Below are 14707 nucleotides of genomic sequence, written 5' to 3'. Positions count from 1 at the left end.
AGCTCTGGTAGATGGTATGACCATCTCTATACGTACGTACCATCGTACCATCCTGCAGCGCTACGATGTCGAACTTGCGGCTCTTCACTTCTTTAGAAAGCACGTGGGTACTTCCGAGGAAATTTAGAGACCGACAGTTCCATGTTCCTAATTTCCAATCGTTAGTCCGTTTTCGTCGTCTGGGTCTTTGCCGATTGTTCCGATTAGAGTTATTATTATTACTTACGGAGTCCATTGCTTTGGTTTTTTTAGTGGTTCAGGCTTGCAAAGCCCGCAACCAACCCCACAGTATCGCCGGAGGGCCAACGTAGCTCGAAGGAGTCCTCCTCCCCTGTCAGCATACGACCTTTGTTTCCACCGGGGTTGGTTACCTGATCTCCACCCGAGGTTGCTCGTATCCCGGCTGGTACCACGAGGAGGTTGGGGTAGGAGTTGCTAGGTAAGAGGCTGTGAAGCACTGTGGGGTCTATTTTATGCCCAGTGCACAAGGCACCGATGGTACGCATTACCAAGCCATTTACCAGCCAAATTGCTCCACCAGCAAAATTGTCCAACGTTGTAGATAAATACATTGTTGAAAATGTGCTTATCGTGATTAACATGATCGTTTTATTTTGCAATAAACACCGCGGGAGATGATGGGGCGAATCACTTTAAATTTATTAAATATATTTATGTATATTTACATACTTTTACACGGGTGGTAAATATATTTACCGGTATTAAATATTTTTCAATACGATCTTAAGCTGTCAAGTCCCATAACAGCCATAACAGTAAGTGGTAAGAGTTGTTATGATGAAGTGAACACTATTTAAAATAGTAAAAATTTTAAATAAATTATTATCACATATTGAATATTTATGCAGGGAGTGATTTACTCCTGTGTGGGACCTATTCTCACATAGGCCCCGTACAGAGTAAACGCGACAGCGACGCGACACGACTTCGCTCTCATGTTGCTAAATGCACAGTCCTGCTTCGGGCGAAAAAGGGCTGCGCGTATAACTACACTCTTAAATGATTCTACCTGTAAATTGGTCGGATTTAGTTAAAGTTAGGTTGAAACTACTCAAAATGCCCTTAAAGTGTACAAACTCAGATTTTGAGTAGTTTTTCAACTAAAAAATTGGTAGTAGGAACTTAAAATTGCGTTATTTGTCATAGAGAATAATTCAATTATCGGTAGCAAGTAGCCAAAATTGGTTGAAATTTTTACCCAAAGTTTGAGTTTGTACACTTTAAGGGCATTTTGAGTAGTTTCAACCTAGCTTTAACTAAATCCGACCTATTTACAGGTAGAATCATTTAAGAGTGTACAGCAAGAAATGTCGCGTCGCGTCGCATGTCGCTTGCACTCTGGCGGTACCCATAGTCAACTCATCAACATTTTTCGGGTGAAAGCACTGGGTGCTGAGGTGAGGATGAAAGTAAGAATAAGGCCCGGCCGTGAGAGAAGTGTGCTGACTGAGAATAGGGTCAAATGTGTTTTCGTCTAGGCTGTTCTATAAAGGCATTGTTATTCGGGTATACTCTCAATATGTGCCACTCAAAATATTCTGCACATAATTAATAGCAAATTTCCATAAGAAATTGCCTATGATTTTGTTGTGCCACATATAAATAAAATCCGTCCAGAACACATGAAAATTATAGTTGAAAATCTATTATAGGCACATAAACTTCCTTTATCCGGCGGGCCGATGGCAAAAATCTATGTGTATAACACATAGAAACTATCCGAAAATTATTCTCAGTGGGGGTTGCTGTCAGTTGCAGTAAAAGAACGAATAGGGTTGTCAGTGTCCTGCTTATACCACCCGTACCACCCATAATAATCAATCACGCTTAACATCCAGATTTACTTCAGCCTTTCGTTATACTAAACGTACAACGTACTAAATTAATCAAACAAAATTGAAGTCACTTAAATAACACTATTAAATATAATAAAACAATACAAAAGTAGTAAAAAATTCGCTGAATCTGCATTTGGCATCGAAAGATAAATGTTTCTTTAGAATATTATTCGTCTCAGAATATATAAAATTGTGTGTAATGGCCGAAGAAGCAATATTCGAATATCTACATTCCGAGATTGTAAACTATATCTTGTCTAAGGAGAGCAGCAAGGTAATTTTCTGCACAGGCATTCCCAAAATATTCTAGCATTTCACTGTTGTAGGAAAATGATCTTTCTGCCTTGGAGTACATAGGCTATTCCACGGGCTATCGGATCATCGAGCGACTAACCCGCGAGTGGCCTCGTTTTAAGGATGAACTAGATACGATGAAGTTTATCTGTACAGATTTCTGGAGTTCAATTTATCGGAAGCAGATCGACAATCTGCGCACCAACCACCAGGGTGTGTACGTGCTGCAGGATAATGCGTTTCGCTTCCTGACCCGATTGTCGGCTAGTTCGCAATATCTGGAGCATGCTCCAAAGGTAAGCTCGTTCGACAATTTTCGTTTTATTGAATTGTGACTATTTTTTATTATTATGTCCGCGTTTAAAATTTAGTTTGTAGCTTTCACCTGCGGTCTAGTTCGAGGCAGTTTAGCTAATCTGGGCATTACTAGTACCGTCACAGCGGAAGTACAAACTATGCCCTCTTGCAAATTTCATATTCAGGTAAATCGAACATAGTTTGTGTATTATTATGGCAACAATAAAATTAACAAACTGTCAGGGGTTATTTGACGTTTTCTTTTTCGCTGTTTTGTTTTATGAGAAAGAACTGTCATGACAAAAGGTTAGTTTGTAAAATATAGTAAATAATCCTATCACATGGAAAGCGTTTGAAAAACTAATGATGTCCTCTCAATGGAAAAAGTATGTTTTGTGGTTTGCTCAAGAGCACGTCGATTTTCGGCAAGCTGTAAGTATATTGTTAGCTTTAATGTGAAATAGAATAAAAATTGAATGAAAAAATCGTTTTATATAGGAAATCGCTTCGCTGCTTCGGTTATGGAATCTACCGATGAAAACCGCTGCTGATCATAAGCCCGAAGCCCCGTTTTGGATTGTGGAACTGGAAAATGATGAATCCGCCAAGAAGCTAGCTTCTCGATCGATGTCGTTGCGGTGCATTTTCGAGTTGTGGTCTCACTCGAAATCAGTTTGTGCTTCCCACGAACAGCTGAGCGGTTTTATTCGAAACAACATGTCCACCTTAAGTCCGTTATTTGATAAAAATCGCAGCTTTAAGGTGACTGTTGAGACATACAATAAGCATTTTACTCAAGCGGAAAAAGTAGCGAAAATGGAAACGATGCATTATTTACCAGCTGAGGGCCCAGTTAATTTAAAACAGCCCGATGTTCATTATTGGTATTTGGAATTCTGGGGATTAGATCCGATGGATGTCCCCGAGCAGCCGCTCGATATCGTGTTCGGTAAATGGGTTGCTGATGGGAGTCGGGAAACCATTAATGAATTATCGCTGAAAAAGCGAAAGTTCATCGGCAATACATCGATGGATCCACAGTTGTCACTGCTGATGGCTAACCAAGCGCTTGCAAAGCGGGGAGATATAGTGTTTGATCCATTCGTTGGATCGGGTTCACTACTGGTCGCAGCAGCTAAGTTTGGTGCCTATGTTATCGGTTCAGATATAGATTATATGACGGTTCATGGAAAGTCGAAGCCAACCAGGGCGAATCAAAAGGTACGTGCGTGCGACGAAAGCATCTATGCTAACTTGCTGCAATACGGTTGCGAGGCGCTCTATCTGGATATTTTAATCTCGGACTTCAGCAGGAGTATTTGGAATAAGTGCCTTCAGCTCGATAGTATAATTACTGATCGTAAGTGAGTAAATCGTATGAAAATGCAATGTTGTTAATATCAAGTATATTTTAAGCTCCGTATGGTATTCGAGAAGCTACAGAACGGATTGAATTTAAGGTGCAAAGACGGGCCACTTGTCTGAATGAAGGAGTTGTGCACTATCCATCGACGTCACCGTATCAGTTCGACCAGTTGTATCGTGATTTGCTCAATTTTTCTGCTCATCATCTTAAAATGGGAGGCCGATTGGTTTGCTGGTTTCCGCTTTTGAGGTAAGCCACTTTTATGCTGGATTAGCACAAATTGTTAAATAAACTTTTTTGTGCAACAGAAAAGATTTCACACCGGAAATGGTGCCGCGACATAAGTGCCTTCAGTTGATAGCCAATTCAGAGCAACCACTGACGGTTTACAGTGCGCGCCGCTTATTGACTTATGAGAAGGTATCGGATCGACAGGAAGATATGCTTGCATACGAGCTGTCTCAAGTAACAGTGGATAGTTTTCGGCAACGTTTCATGAGTACCGTGTTGCAAACCAGTGGTACGCGAAAGGAACGTCGACTAGCACTACGGCAAGTGGGCGTCCAAGAGGCCATCAAGCGGGGGAAAAAACTTGCTGCAGACGGAAAGTGGAAATATGAATCACAACAGAATGGCAACAATAAGGAAAAAGACGGATAAGTAAAAGGACAGTTTATTTCGTTAAAAGAAATTCCGACACTTTTATTTTAAATTTACGTGGAATCGTTGCGATCAGGGAAATAGAATGTGCATAAGGTTCGCTTTTGGATTTTACATGCGAGCTACGGTGATTTTTTGCCGGGGAACCCTGAAATTTGAATTTTACTGGTAATCATATTCGTTATTTTTACAGTGTTGCCCTCGAACCTTATATGGATGACACGTCGTCGATCACTGGGATGAATAAGATCTAGCTTTTGACTCCACTCGTATTCTTTCCAATCTTCCTTTCGCTTTTTCCGATCGAAGTATGATATTATGCAGCTAACTGGGATCCAGAATAAGGCTGTCAACATAACGACTGCCACTAAAACAGAAAGTGATTTGATAATTGTTTAGTGTTAGTAATAATTGAAATTAGTACTGCATGCAAAGCCATAACTTACTGACTATATTGTCACGCAAGAAGCGTAACACTTTGTTAATGTTGATCTCCTCAATTATATCCCAGAATCGTTCTACCACATCCTGTATTGTTTTCTCGCACATACCCTTGTTGCAGAAACCCTGAATGCAGGGAGTTCCGTCCGGAAGGACATCGGGAGGCTCCACAGGAAAGCAAGTTTCGTTTATGCTCTGCCGGCAGCACCGCTTGCAGGCGTCCGCCATGGTATCACACATACAGCTTTGCAGCCCTTGCGTTTCGCAGTACGGCACGCACTTTCCATTACGACATTGACCTCTCTCCTGGCACATGGTTCCGTCACCCATCGGGGGACTCTTTGGACAGTCGGCGTGATTGCCGGTGCAGCGTGCTTCCTGTTCGCACGTCGCATATTGCGCCTCTCGGCATTTTACTCCGGCCATCATGTATTGACAATTTTGACAACAGGGCGAATTTTTGTCGCTGCAAACCGCTCCTTGATTCCTACGAAGTTTGCAGTTCTTGTCGCAGCAAGCATCATTATCTTCCGTGCCCAGTAAACCAGCATCGCATTGTTCATCACCCTCTACACGTAAGTTCCCACAGAATGATTCTTCTGGTTCGGAAAAACACCGGCCCGACTTGGCCTGTAATACCTTGCGGATCGAGCGTAACGAACAGGGCGAGAACTTTTTGTTATTTACATCGTATCCGCTAACCGAATAAGTATACATTAGAAAACTACCGCCCTGCGAAGCACTTGGTGAGCATTCCGGAATGTCTGGATCGTGCTCCGATCCCCAATTATGACCAAATTCATGAGCTGTCACTAGATCCGCTTCACGAGTGATAACACGCTGTCCATAGTGATTGCGCGAACTGCTCAGACCAGAGTTTAGATACAGCGTATAGCCATTTTTGAAGTATTCTAGGCAAATTAGATAAATATAAACAAAAGGTTAGTAACTGAAAGTCACTTTAGAATTGGGCGAGAAATGGACAGATAAAACACCTGGTGTGCAGATGCCACCAACGGAGTTCCGTCGAGGCGAACCAACATACGCTAGTCCTAAAATACCACCCTCGAATTTGAGATCAGTAAAAAGATGAGCCAGACAAAAATCTTTATGGCTGTATTCGCGAGAAAATACCTTAGATTTTGAAGCACCAAAATATCCCCGCAGCGTGTTAGAATAATACATATATGGATAAGATTGTTATGCTGGAGCAATATTTCTGGGGCGAAAAAATAACAGAACTAAAAACTTACCTCCAGAAGATTGCGAACATCCCACTTTTCTCTAACCATGTTGTAGTGCGCTTCGCCTCCGCGAACCCTTGTCGGTTCCGAATGAACCACTATCTTCTTAATAACAAAACCCATACCCTTGAAACCCTCCTGATCCGAGCGATCTTGCCAAATCGTATCGTTATAAATTTTGTGAACACGATCTATTAAGCTGATCTAAAATTAAAATCAATTTTTTTCTATTTGAGTCGACTTAGAACATAGAAGAACTTACCAAATAATTGATGGTAGTCTTTGTGTTGCTTCCTCCCATTTCCTGGAAAAACCGATAGTCCGCCACCAGTAGTAACGGGCAACGCGTTTTAGTAGGAGTGTATTCATACTGATCCGCCTGACGTTTTGTTCTTGTCGACCGCTCTTCGGTGTCTGTCGGTTTTGGCATTATCCAAACTGATGGCGTTTCTCCAATTTCTACCAGGTCAGGTTTCACCGAGCTAGTACTTTCCTCTGCACTTCCCTCGTCATCCCATTCAAGTTCCAATCCTTCCTTTACGTAACCACATGTTCTCGGAACGCCACCCATATCGCCGACCCCAACGGCTTCTACGTCATCCCAGCTAAACTTTATATCGGATGACTTGTACGCTATCATATGCTTGGCATCCAGATGGTCAAGGTGTCTCCATGATGGCTCAATATGGTAAGTTTCATCAGGCAGGATGACTGACGCTGTCAAAATCCCGTTCTCTATGTGCGCGTTAACGTGCGAATTTGTTTCCCCGAAAACTCGGCCCTTGAAAAAACTGTCACGATCCAAATGGACAACCGATTCCGTTCCGCTGCCGTCAACCGAATAAGCTCTAAAATTGCTATGCAGCACCTCCCGGTGGGGGTGAAGTATCAGACGAAAGTCGCGCCCCAGCACTCGAAACTCCACTTCTTTGATGGTGTTAAATGGATGACTACTGTGCGTGGCTCCTCGTTTAGTAATCCGATGCCGCAGCTCGTCGACATGCAACGTTTCGTAGTGCTTCAAATTTTTGTGCAGCTGAGCTGAAATTATATCCGTAAATGTATAGTGCTTGCAGTTTCTTCCTGCATTCGGGGACTACAAATTTTTTTTACCTTCTGTGACCGGCACCCAGCAAAATGTTAAAAGCAACATGCCGAATATCATAAAATTTCTTGCTAAAATACGATTGCAACAATTTTCATTCATCTTGAAGAGATTACACCCACTAAATTCAACGAATTAGTTGCTTGTTGATGAAAATTTTTCACTAATCCGCCATCTTTACTCTTTTTCTAATGCTTTTCGCAGAAAAAAAATTGTAGAACTGTCAAGAGAACCGAGAGATTTCAATCAGCTGTTTTGGGCGTTTTGGGCTGATTGTGACGTTTGTGATTGTCAGAATCAGCTGTTGGTTGCCGCTGTTGCTGTTTTACTTTTGGCTGTTTTATTTTGATCGTATATTCGTGGCTGATGGCTGACCGCTGTAAAGAAATTAGACATTATTTATAACGGAATATTTTGACGTAGGAGTACGTCTTGTGACAGTAATATAGGCAATGATTTTGTTTTAAAACTATTGTTATTTGTGCAACTTTTTACAAGCTAAAAATGTTATAACAAAAACATAAGTTACAAAAAATCGCTTGATATCGATATTATAAAACTTATGAAATGCAAATATAACTTTTATAACAATAACACAGGTTAACCGACGTACTTTGGACCCCATCACTGATGTACACATGTACCTATACATAATGTATGTATTTATAATTTAGAGACACTTACAGCAAAATCAAAAGAAGGTGTCCATATTATGTACAGCTGCTGATGAGGTCCGAAATACGTTGGTTACCCTATTCGTCGTAAGACGGGTAAGACAGTAACATGTAGTAAATAACGATTTAAGCAAGATGATTCTCTATTTGCTGATTGCTGATATTTGTTTGGTTTTTGTGTGAGAAAAATAAAGAAGGAAGTATTTTTGCTTTTGTTTTCACGCAAGTTTTGACAATTCGGCTTGGGATTTCTTGCGAACAGACATAAAAATATCTTTTAGTTTCGTAGTCGTGAATAAAATTTATTTAATAACAGCTTTATATACGTAGTCCTACGTTGAAAGTGCGGCAACATCTCTGATGCAACGGATGCAACCTTCCACTTTTTTGTTTTGCCTTCTACTGTCAGGCAGCAGGCTTGGCTGAGGGTGCTGAGGCCGATGATTCCGACTACTGCACGTCTCTCCAACATAATATTTATTACAGACGTATGAGATTTTCTGACCAGGTTTTGCGCGGAGCGCGTAGTGTTCGATATGGTGCAGAATTTAATCCAGTTGAGAAGATATTGTCTTAAATCTAAGCCGTTTTCTTTTGTGACCACGCCAATTTTTTACGTTAATGCTGGTAAAGAGCCTGCGGACTGCGTGTGTTTTATATATGTTTTAATTTGCCGATGCACATGGCTATGTGACTATACGTTATCTTCTGGATCATGTTAAAAATTCAAAATTGATAATTCTGATATGTTTCAGCTCCTCACATCGGTCACCTATACTCGGCAGTAATCACAGACGCTATCCATCGATTTACCAATCTCGTAAATGGTTCCACAATACAACGTAATGCTATTTTCAGTACCGGTACCGACGAGCATGGAACGAAGATACAGCAAGCTGCCTTGAAGCATTCAATTCCGGTGAAGAGCTACTGCCATCAGATTTCCGACCAATATCGAGAATTATTCCGCAACTTTAACATCGATTATACTCGATTCATTCGGACTACTGACACCGATCATGCGGAGGCGGTGCGTAGTTTTTGGAATGCACTGCAAGTAAGCGGAAGCATTTATTCAGCACAATACTCCGGGTGGTATTGTGTACCGGATGAAACATTTCTGACGGATAGTCAATTGAAAGAAAACGATCAAGGAGTAAAAGTGTCAGCTGAATCGGGGCATCCAGTCGAATGGACCGAAGAAACTAATTACATGTTCCGACTAAACCGTTACCAGAAGGATGTTCTGTATTGGGTCAAAACCATTGAAGATCGAGTAGTACCTGTAAAGTTTAGGAAAATATTATTGGATTTTTTAGAAGAACCTCTCCCAGATATATCTATTTCTCGTCCAAAATTACGTGTACCATGGGGAATTGAGGTTCCAAATGATCCTACTCAATCTGTGTATGTTTGGTTGGATGCATTGGTAAATTATTTAACCGTAGCAGGTTATCCTGATCAGTTTGATCAAGCTTGGCCTCCGACGGTACAGGTGCTGGGAAAAGATATTCTCAAATTCCACGGAATTTATTGGCCTGCATTTTTGCTAGCTGTTGGTCTCGAACCTCCACGACAGCTGTTGGTACATTCTCATTGGACAGTGGACAACCAGAAAATGTCCAAGAGTAAGTTTAACGTAATCGATCCTAACGAGAGGGCCAAATTGTATACTCACGAAGGTATCCGGTATTTTCTGTTAAGGGAAGGTGTGGCACACAGCGACGGAAGTAAGAGTTTCGATGAGTTAACATTTGGAAAATGGACTACAATTTGTTGGCTTATTTTCAGATTATAGTGATACAAAGATCATGCGAATTCTGAATGCTGAATTGGCAGATTCATTCGGTAATCTTCTGTCACGGTGCTGCGGTAAAGCTCTTAATCCTGACGCCATTAATCCTGTTGTTGATCCCAATATATTGGATGCCTTGTCCTCAACTGAGAGTACAATGAAAATGCTAAATATGTTGCACGAGTTGCCGGGTTAGTTATTTTCGAGGTAATGAAGAATTGTTAATTAATTTAGTTTTTTTTTGTAGACAAATGTCTGGCTCATTATCAACAGTACAACTTTTATCTAGTGGTAGATTGTGTAGTGCAGCTTCTTCATGCGACGAATAGCTTCTTTGAGACTAGTGCACCCTGGAAGCTGAAAGATCGACAACAGCGACCACAGTTGCATACCATTTTGGGGCTAACGATGGAGGTGTTGCGCCAGGTTGGTATTATCCTGCAACCGATTGTTCCGAACTTGAGCCGGAGAGTGTTAGATAAGCTTAATGTAAAAAATGATCAAAGACTGTGGAAAGATTTGCATGTACAGTTTAACCGGGTCGAGCGACCGTTAGCAATGAAGGAAGATACAATTCTTTTTCGTCGGATAGTACATCCTAAAACGGTAGTGTCTGGAGAGGAAACAAAGGCCAACAGAGCAAAAAAGAGAAATTGAAGAAATAAATTTCTTTTTCTTTTCGAAGACCATGAGAGGAAAGTTTTTATACCTGTTAGTATATAGGAAAACGACGAATCTAGGTTTATGCGTTGCGGTATGTGCAGGAAAAGTCGTGGTCTGAGTGAAATAATATCAGTGTCTAGTAGGAGCGTATATTTTCAAAAACTGCTTTTACTGTATTTTCGGGGAGTCGATTTCGCTAATTAATATTTAGTTTTCCGATGAACACAGCTTGGGCATCGAATCTTCTTCGTTCCAGTGTTTGCATACCCAAAAGTTCAACTCCGCCTGCAAATGACGGATCTTGATAGAAGCATGTTCAGTAAACCTGAAAATACCGAGAACCTGAGCAGTGGGTCCAAAGGAGGATGATTTTAATAGCTGTTAGCCATGGCTAAAGTAAAAAAGTGAATGGATAAACCCCCAATCCAAGGTGTCATGCGACCCGTACTGAAGGATGAATGGTGAGGGGAGTGGGGGGTGGGGTATATAAATACTCAGCCTCAAACGGAGCCTGTGGAGTACTAGAGCGCCCTCCATAGTAATCAGCCTTTACCGCATCATGAGAGGCTCTGATGCGGCGGACTCTTCTTTCCCCTCAACTCGTGGGATTCTATATGAATAATCTATATCTATAAAAATGGATTTCTGTCTGTCTGTCCGTATGTTCCTTGTAGAATCGAAAACTACTGATTTTTTCTATAGTGAATTGAGACTCTTAATCTCTTTAGGAAGGGAATTATGACTCCTTCCTCTTTTAAGACGGGGGGCTTCTAAACAAATAAAATACAAATTTCCTCATAATTCGAGAACTAATCTATCAAATAGAACCAAATTTGGCATGTGGGGGTTTTTAGAGGCATGAATTTATTTTATGTTGGTTTGAGACCCCTCACCCCAGTGGTAGTAAAGACGGACTCTCATACAAATGAAACAGAAATTTTTGCGTAACTTAAAAACTAATCGAGCTCGAGAAATTTTAGACTCTTCCATAAAACATTAGTCAATAACAAGACCACCAAAAACTATCAATAGTAACACTAGATGATTCAGGGCGAGAAGGCCTCAGGCCGCGAGTGTTGCCGGCGACCCGCCGTCGGAAGCACCGGCCACTGCGGGGGCTAGCCCCCAGGATTTATGTATAGCACAGTTTAGTTTCATTTTTGGCAATACGAAGTTTGCCGGGTCAGCTAGTAATAAAATAAACTTAACTTTAGTGAGCGTGGACGGATTAGATAATCCCTTCGCAAGAGGTGGTATCCAGAGATCTCCGTCGATGGATACGAGTATAAGCGCCAGCTTAAGCCAAAAGGGAAGCGGCACATCTGTCGCTACAACTGCATCTACGCCGAACGCAGCGATGAACGGCCCGTCGCTAAAAAAATCAGTGTAAGGAAAGGGAGATATGCTACCAAGAGTGGCAGCGGCGTCTCAGCTCAATGACATTATCGAGTTCGTGGCAGGTCGCAGCCGTCGCAGCACATTAGCGAAGAACCCAAAACAAAGTCTGCTCATGCTTCGGAGCACCATGCGTGCTGCGACGAAGGAGCACAGTGAACTCGAAGCGCGAATGAAAGTGGCAGAGAAAAAGATCAAGAAGGCGTTTGAATCGAGGTCTGCACAATCCGATGCCTGCCCGTCAACGACTGACCACACTGTGGCCCTTGCGACTACGGAGCAGTCCAATGACAACAATGTATTCACCAAACGTGCAAGGTGGTCCCCAAGAAAAGAAACCTCCACGGGCACGAAGGATTGCTTGATCGCAAAGGGTCGCAAGCCAACTGAAGAACCCACCGAGGATAACAGACGAAACCTGAAAACCTGGACGAGATCACTGAAGCGGTCGAACTAGCATGAGCTCTCAAGGAGCAGTGTAACGTGGTGGTGACTACCGAAGCAGTTCGTCTGCGCAAGGGACCGTCGAGAACCCAGGTAGCTACTATAAGACTTTCACTGGTAGACAGAAATGCAGCCCTGACAGTGGTTAAGCTGAAGGTGGGATAGTCCGTATGCCCATTGAGCATGTTCTAGCAGCGGAGGCCTGCTTCCGGTGTTTTCAGCGAGGGCACAAGTCCTGGAGCTGTAAGGGGCCTGACAGAAGCCACCTGTGTAGGAGATGTGGTGGTGCGGGTCATATAGCGAAGGACTGTACCGCGCCGCCCAAGTGCCTGATATGTACCGGCCAACGGGACGCTAAGCACACAACAGCTGACCCAAAGTGCCCGGGAGGCGCGCCGGCGACTAAAACACGGGCGTAGTGCAGGTAACGCAACTAAACTTGAATCACTGCTACGCGGCCCAGCAGCTATTGCACTAGGCAGTTACTGAGTCGTTGACAGACATTGCCATCATCTCAGACCCATACCGCATCCCTGCTGGAAACGGTAACTGGATATCGGATAAATCCGGGACGGCGGCTATATGGACGGCAAGCAGGTTCCCGCTTCAAGACGTTGTGTCAACCGCATACGAGGAATTTGCGGTTGCCAAAGTGGGTGGAGTGTTCTACTGCAGTTGTTATGCTCCGCCGAGTTTGTCTATCGAGCAGTTTACGCGGATGGTAGACCGAGTATCAGTTATGCTGACTGGTATAAGGCCGGTGGTTGTGGCTGGCGCCTTTACCGCTTGGGTAGTTGAGTGGGGAAGTCGTCGCACGAATCATAGGAGTCGGATTCTGCTTGGGGTGAGCAAGGCACCGGGGCCAGACTAGAGGCTCCCGAATTATTCGGGGCAGTAATGAGTAGATCTTATCTTATCTTATTATCTTATTAATACCAACACCGCCTCAATGAAGGATTCCTGGAAATAATTTTATTTATTTCTAATCATAGAAATATTTCAAATTATTTTCTTGTCTGTATTAACATTTGCAAAATATCAGAGATATATTGCAAATGTTTAATCGGCCAGGCCAACTGTGAAGTATTGCCGCAAAGACGATTGTAAGACATAAATCTTGTGTGAATAAGTTATTCATACATAGATGCATTTCAAAATCAACAGGGGAAGAAGAAACGGGGACGTCTCGTACCAACCGTTTCAGATTAACTGTAAATTTGTTTCGTTGGAAGTATCTTTGCTAATAAAGGTTAAGTGATACTCCGGACCCTCGGGGATGAACTTATGGTATTTAGACCACAAGCCCGGCTGCTATTGACCAAGGTTATAGCGCCTTTTTTCGCTCACTGAAAATATATAAAATACACCAGCAACCCAAAAGTAGATAATTAAGTATTTTGGAATATATAAAAAATTAATGTAACAATAACTGTGGGCATAACTTGATGTTACTGCACAAAATCGCCGTCACCGTCACATAAAAATTGTCGTAGAATAACTGGTTCAAGAATCTTCGAAACAAGATGTCCGAAGAATTGAAAACTCTCCACTCCGGGAAAATAGAAGACTCCAAACTTGCCATGCATTACCGTTTGATTGCACAGTAGAGTATATAAAGAATAAATAAATATAAGGAACGTCCTCACCCGATTTCAAATCTGGTACTCAGGTTATATTGCCAATCGATGTCAGTTGAATCGGTCATGTCCCTAAATATTTCCGGAATACTATGGATAATACGACGAATCTCGATTCAGTGGGTAATATTGACCGGTATTCAATTCTTCTGGAAGTTCACGACGGCACATTCTTTGAGAAATATCGGGAACAGATCCTCAAAATGTTAGTTCCAGATAGCTACTTCGAGTATGGAGAAGGTGTTTCACTATAATTTTCACTTCTGTCCGGTTTCGCATAAGCCGCTGAATATTCGAAAGTTTTACAGCATAGACATTCACATCGTAATTCACTTGAATTTAATATTTCTTAAGCACAACCCTATTCAAAAAAATTCAGCCGCAAATTTTTTTTCGAAAATCTGAAAAACGCCACAGTAAATTTTTTCGCTTTCATCCGTACGCGTAGTTTGCTACGATCTCTCTCAGGGCAGTAATGAGTAGATGCTTGGAAAATGGCCACTTTCCGGACAGATGGAAGCGACAGGACCTGGTCCTATTGCCGAAGCCGGGAAAAGCTCCGGGTGTCCCCTCGTCATATAGGCCGATTTGTCTGCTCGAAACTGCCGGTAAGGTGCTGGAGAGGGTTATCTTTAACAGATTTGTACAGTACACTTTGGGTACAAACGGTCTGTCATGGAACCAATCGGCTTCTGAAAAGGCAAATCTACGCTGGATGCCATCTTGTAATGGTCGACGACAAGCTCAAGTTCGGGAGTCACAAGAAGAAAGAAGGCTTCCACAGCTATTTCGGCATTGTCAAGCGAAGGCTATAAGCCAACGTGGTCCAGTCA

At 42.3% G+C, this 14707-nt stretch overlaps 4 protein-coding genes across 4 annotated transcripts; 3 read left to right on the top strand and 1 right to left on the bottom strand.

The window, feature by feature from the left end:
• The first annotated feature begins 1978 nt into the window (after positions 1-1978).
• Positions 1979-2689, top strand: LOC128745389 (trafficking protein particle complex subunit 6b). Its single transcript, XM_053842453.1, has 3 exons — positions 1979-2133; positions 2186-2449; positions 2525-2689. Exons 1-3 carry the CDS (start codon positions 2059-2061, stop codon positions 2648-2650), a joined length of 465 nt encoding a protein of 154 aa, XP_053698428.1. The 5' UTR covers positions 1979-2058; the 3' UTR covers positions 2651-2689.
• Positions 2690-2789: 100 nt separating this feature from the next.
• LOC128734069 (tRNA (guanine(10)-N2)-methyltransferase homolog) lies at positions 2790-4482 on the top strand. The gene is made up of 4 exons (XM_053828071.1): positions 2790-2882; positions 2949-3810; positions 3867-4065; positions 4125-4482. The coding sequence occupies exons 1-4, from the start codon at positions 2814-2816 to the stop codon at positions 4474-4476; spliced, it is 1482 nt and encodes a 493-aa protein (XP_053684046.1). The 5' UTR covers positions 2790-2813; the 3' UTR covers positions 4477-4482.
• Positions 4483-4493: 11 nt separating this feature from the next.
• LOC128734078 (ADAM 17-like protease) lies at positions 4494-7393 on the bottom strand. The gene is made up of 7 exons (XM_053828082.1): positions 7275-7393; positions 6424-7202; positions 6171-6365; positions 5913-6051; positions 4923-5828; positions 4684-4843; positions 4494-4624 (listed from the first exon to the last, which is right to left on the bottom strand). Exons 1-7 carry the CDS (start codon positions 7366-7368, stop codon positions 4588-4590), a joined length of 2310 nt encoding a protein of 769 aa, XP_053684057.1. The 5' UTR covers positions 7369-7393; the 3' UTR covers positions 4494-4587.
• Positions 7394-8380: 987 nt separating this feature from the next.
• On the top strand, positions 8381-10411 carry LOC128744837 (methionine--tRNA ligase, mitochondrial). Its single transcript, XM_053842024.1, has 4 exons — positions 8381-8567; positions 8696-9670; positions 9732-9926; positions 9983-10411. The coding sequence occupies exons 1-4, from the start codon at positions 8477-8479 to the stop codon at positions 10390-10392; spliced, it is 1671 nt and encodes a 556-aa protein (XP_053697999.1). The 5' UTR covers positions 8381-8476; the 3' UTR covers positions 10393-10411.
• The last annotated feature ends 4296 nt before the right edge of the window (positions 10412-14707 follow it).

The sequence above is a fragment of the Sabethes cyaneus genome, chromosome 1, assembly GCF_943734655.1.
Source record: "Sabethes cyaneus chromosome 1, idSabCyanKW18_F2, whole genome shotgun sequence".
In the NCBI taxonomy this organism is placed as follows: domain Eukaryota; kingdom Metazoa; phylum Arthropoda; class Insecta; order Diptera; family Culicidae; genus Sabethes; species Sabethes cyaneus.
This window is presented reverse-complemented; position numbering and strand designations above follow the sequence as displayed.

Coding starts and splice junctions, on each gene's coding strand:
- LOC128744837 (XM_053842024.1), top strand. CDS start 8,477: ATGGTGCAGAATTTAATCCAGTTGAGAAGATATTGTCTTAAATCTAAG. Junction 8,568..8,695: donor AATTTTTTACGTTAATGCTG/GTAAAGAGCCTG, acceptor GATATGTTTCAG/CTCCTCACATCGGTCACCTA. Junction 9,927..9,982: donor TATGTTGCACGAGTTGCCGG/GTTAGTTATTTT, acceptor TTTTTTTTGTAG/ACAAATGTCTGGCTCATTAT.
- LOC128745389 (XM_053842453.1), top strand. CDS start 2,059: ATGGCCGAAGAAGCAATATTCGAATATCTACATTCCGAGATTGTAAAC. Junction 2,134..2,185: donor TGTCTAAGGAGAGCAGCAAG/GTAATTTTCTGC, acceptor TCACTGTTGTAG/GAAAATGATCTTTCTGCCTT. Junction 2,450..2,524: donor ATCTGGAGCATGCTCCAAAG/GTAAGCTCGTTC, acceptor TTTAAAATTTAG/TTTGTAGCTTTCACCTGCGG.
- LOC128734078 (XM_053828082.1), bottom strand. CDS start 7,368: ATGAATGAAAATTGTTGCAATCGTATTTTAGCAAGAAATTTTATGATA. Junction 6,052..6,170: donor ATGTTCGCAATCTTCTGGAG/GTAAGTTTTTAG, acceptor TCAAAATCTAAG/GTATTTTCTCGCGAATACAG. Junction 4,844..4,922: donor CTTGCGTGACAATATAGTCA/GTAAGTTATGGC, acceptor TTTCTGTTTTAG/TGGCAGTCGTTATGTTGACA.
- LOC128734069 (XM_053828071.1), top strand. CDS start 2,814: ATGATGTCCTCTCAATGGAAAAAGTATGTTTTGTGGTTTGCTCAAGAG. Junction 2,883..2,948: donor ACGTCGATTTTCGGCAAGCT/GTAAGTATATTG, acceptor CGTTTTATATAG/GAAATCGCTTCGCTGCTTCG. Junction 3,811..3,866: donor CGATAGTATAATTACTGATC/GTAAGTGAGTAA, acceptor GTATATTTTAAG/CTCCGTATGGTATTCGAGAA.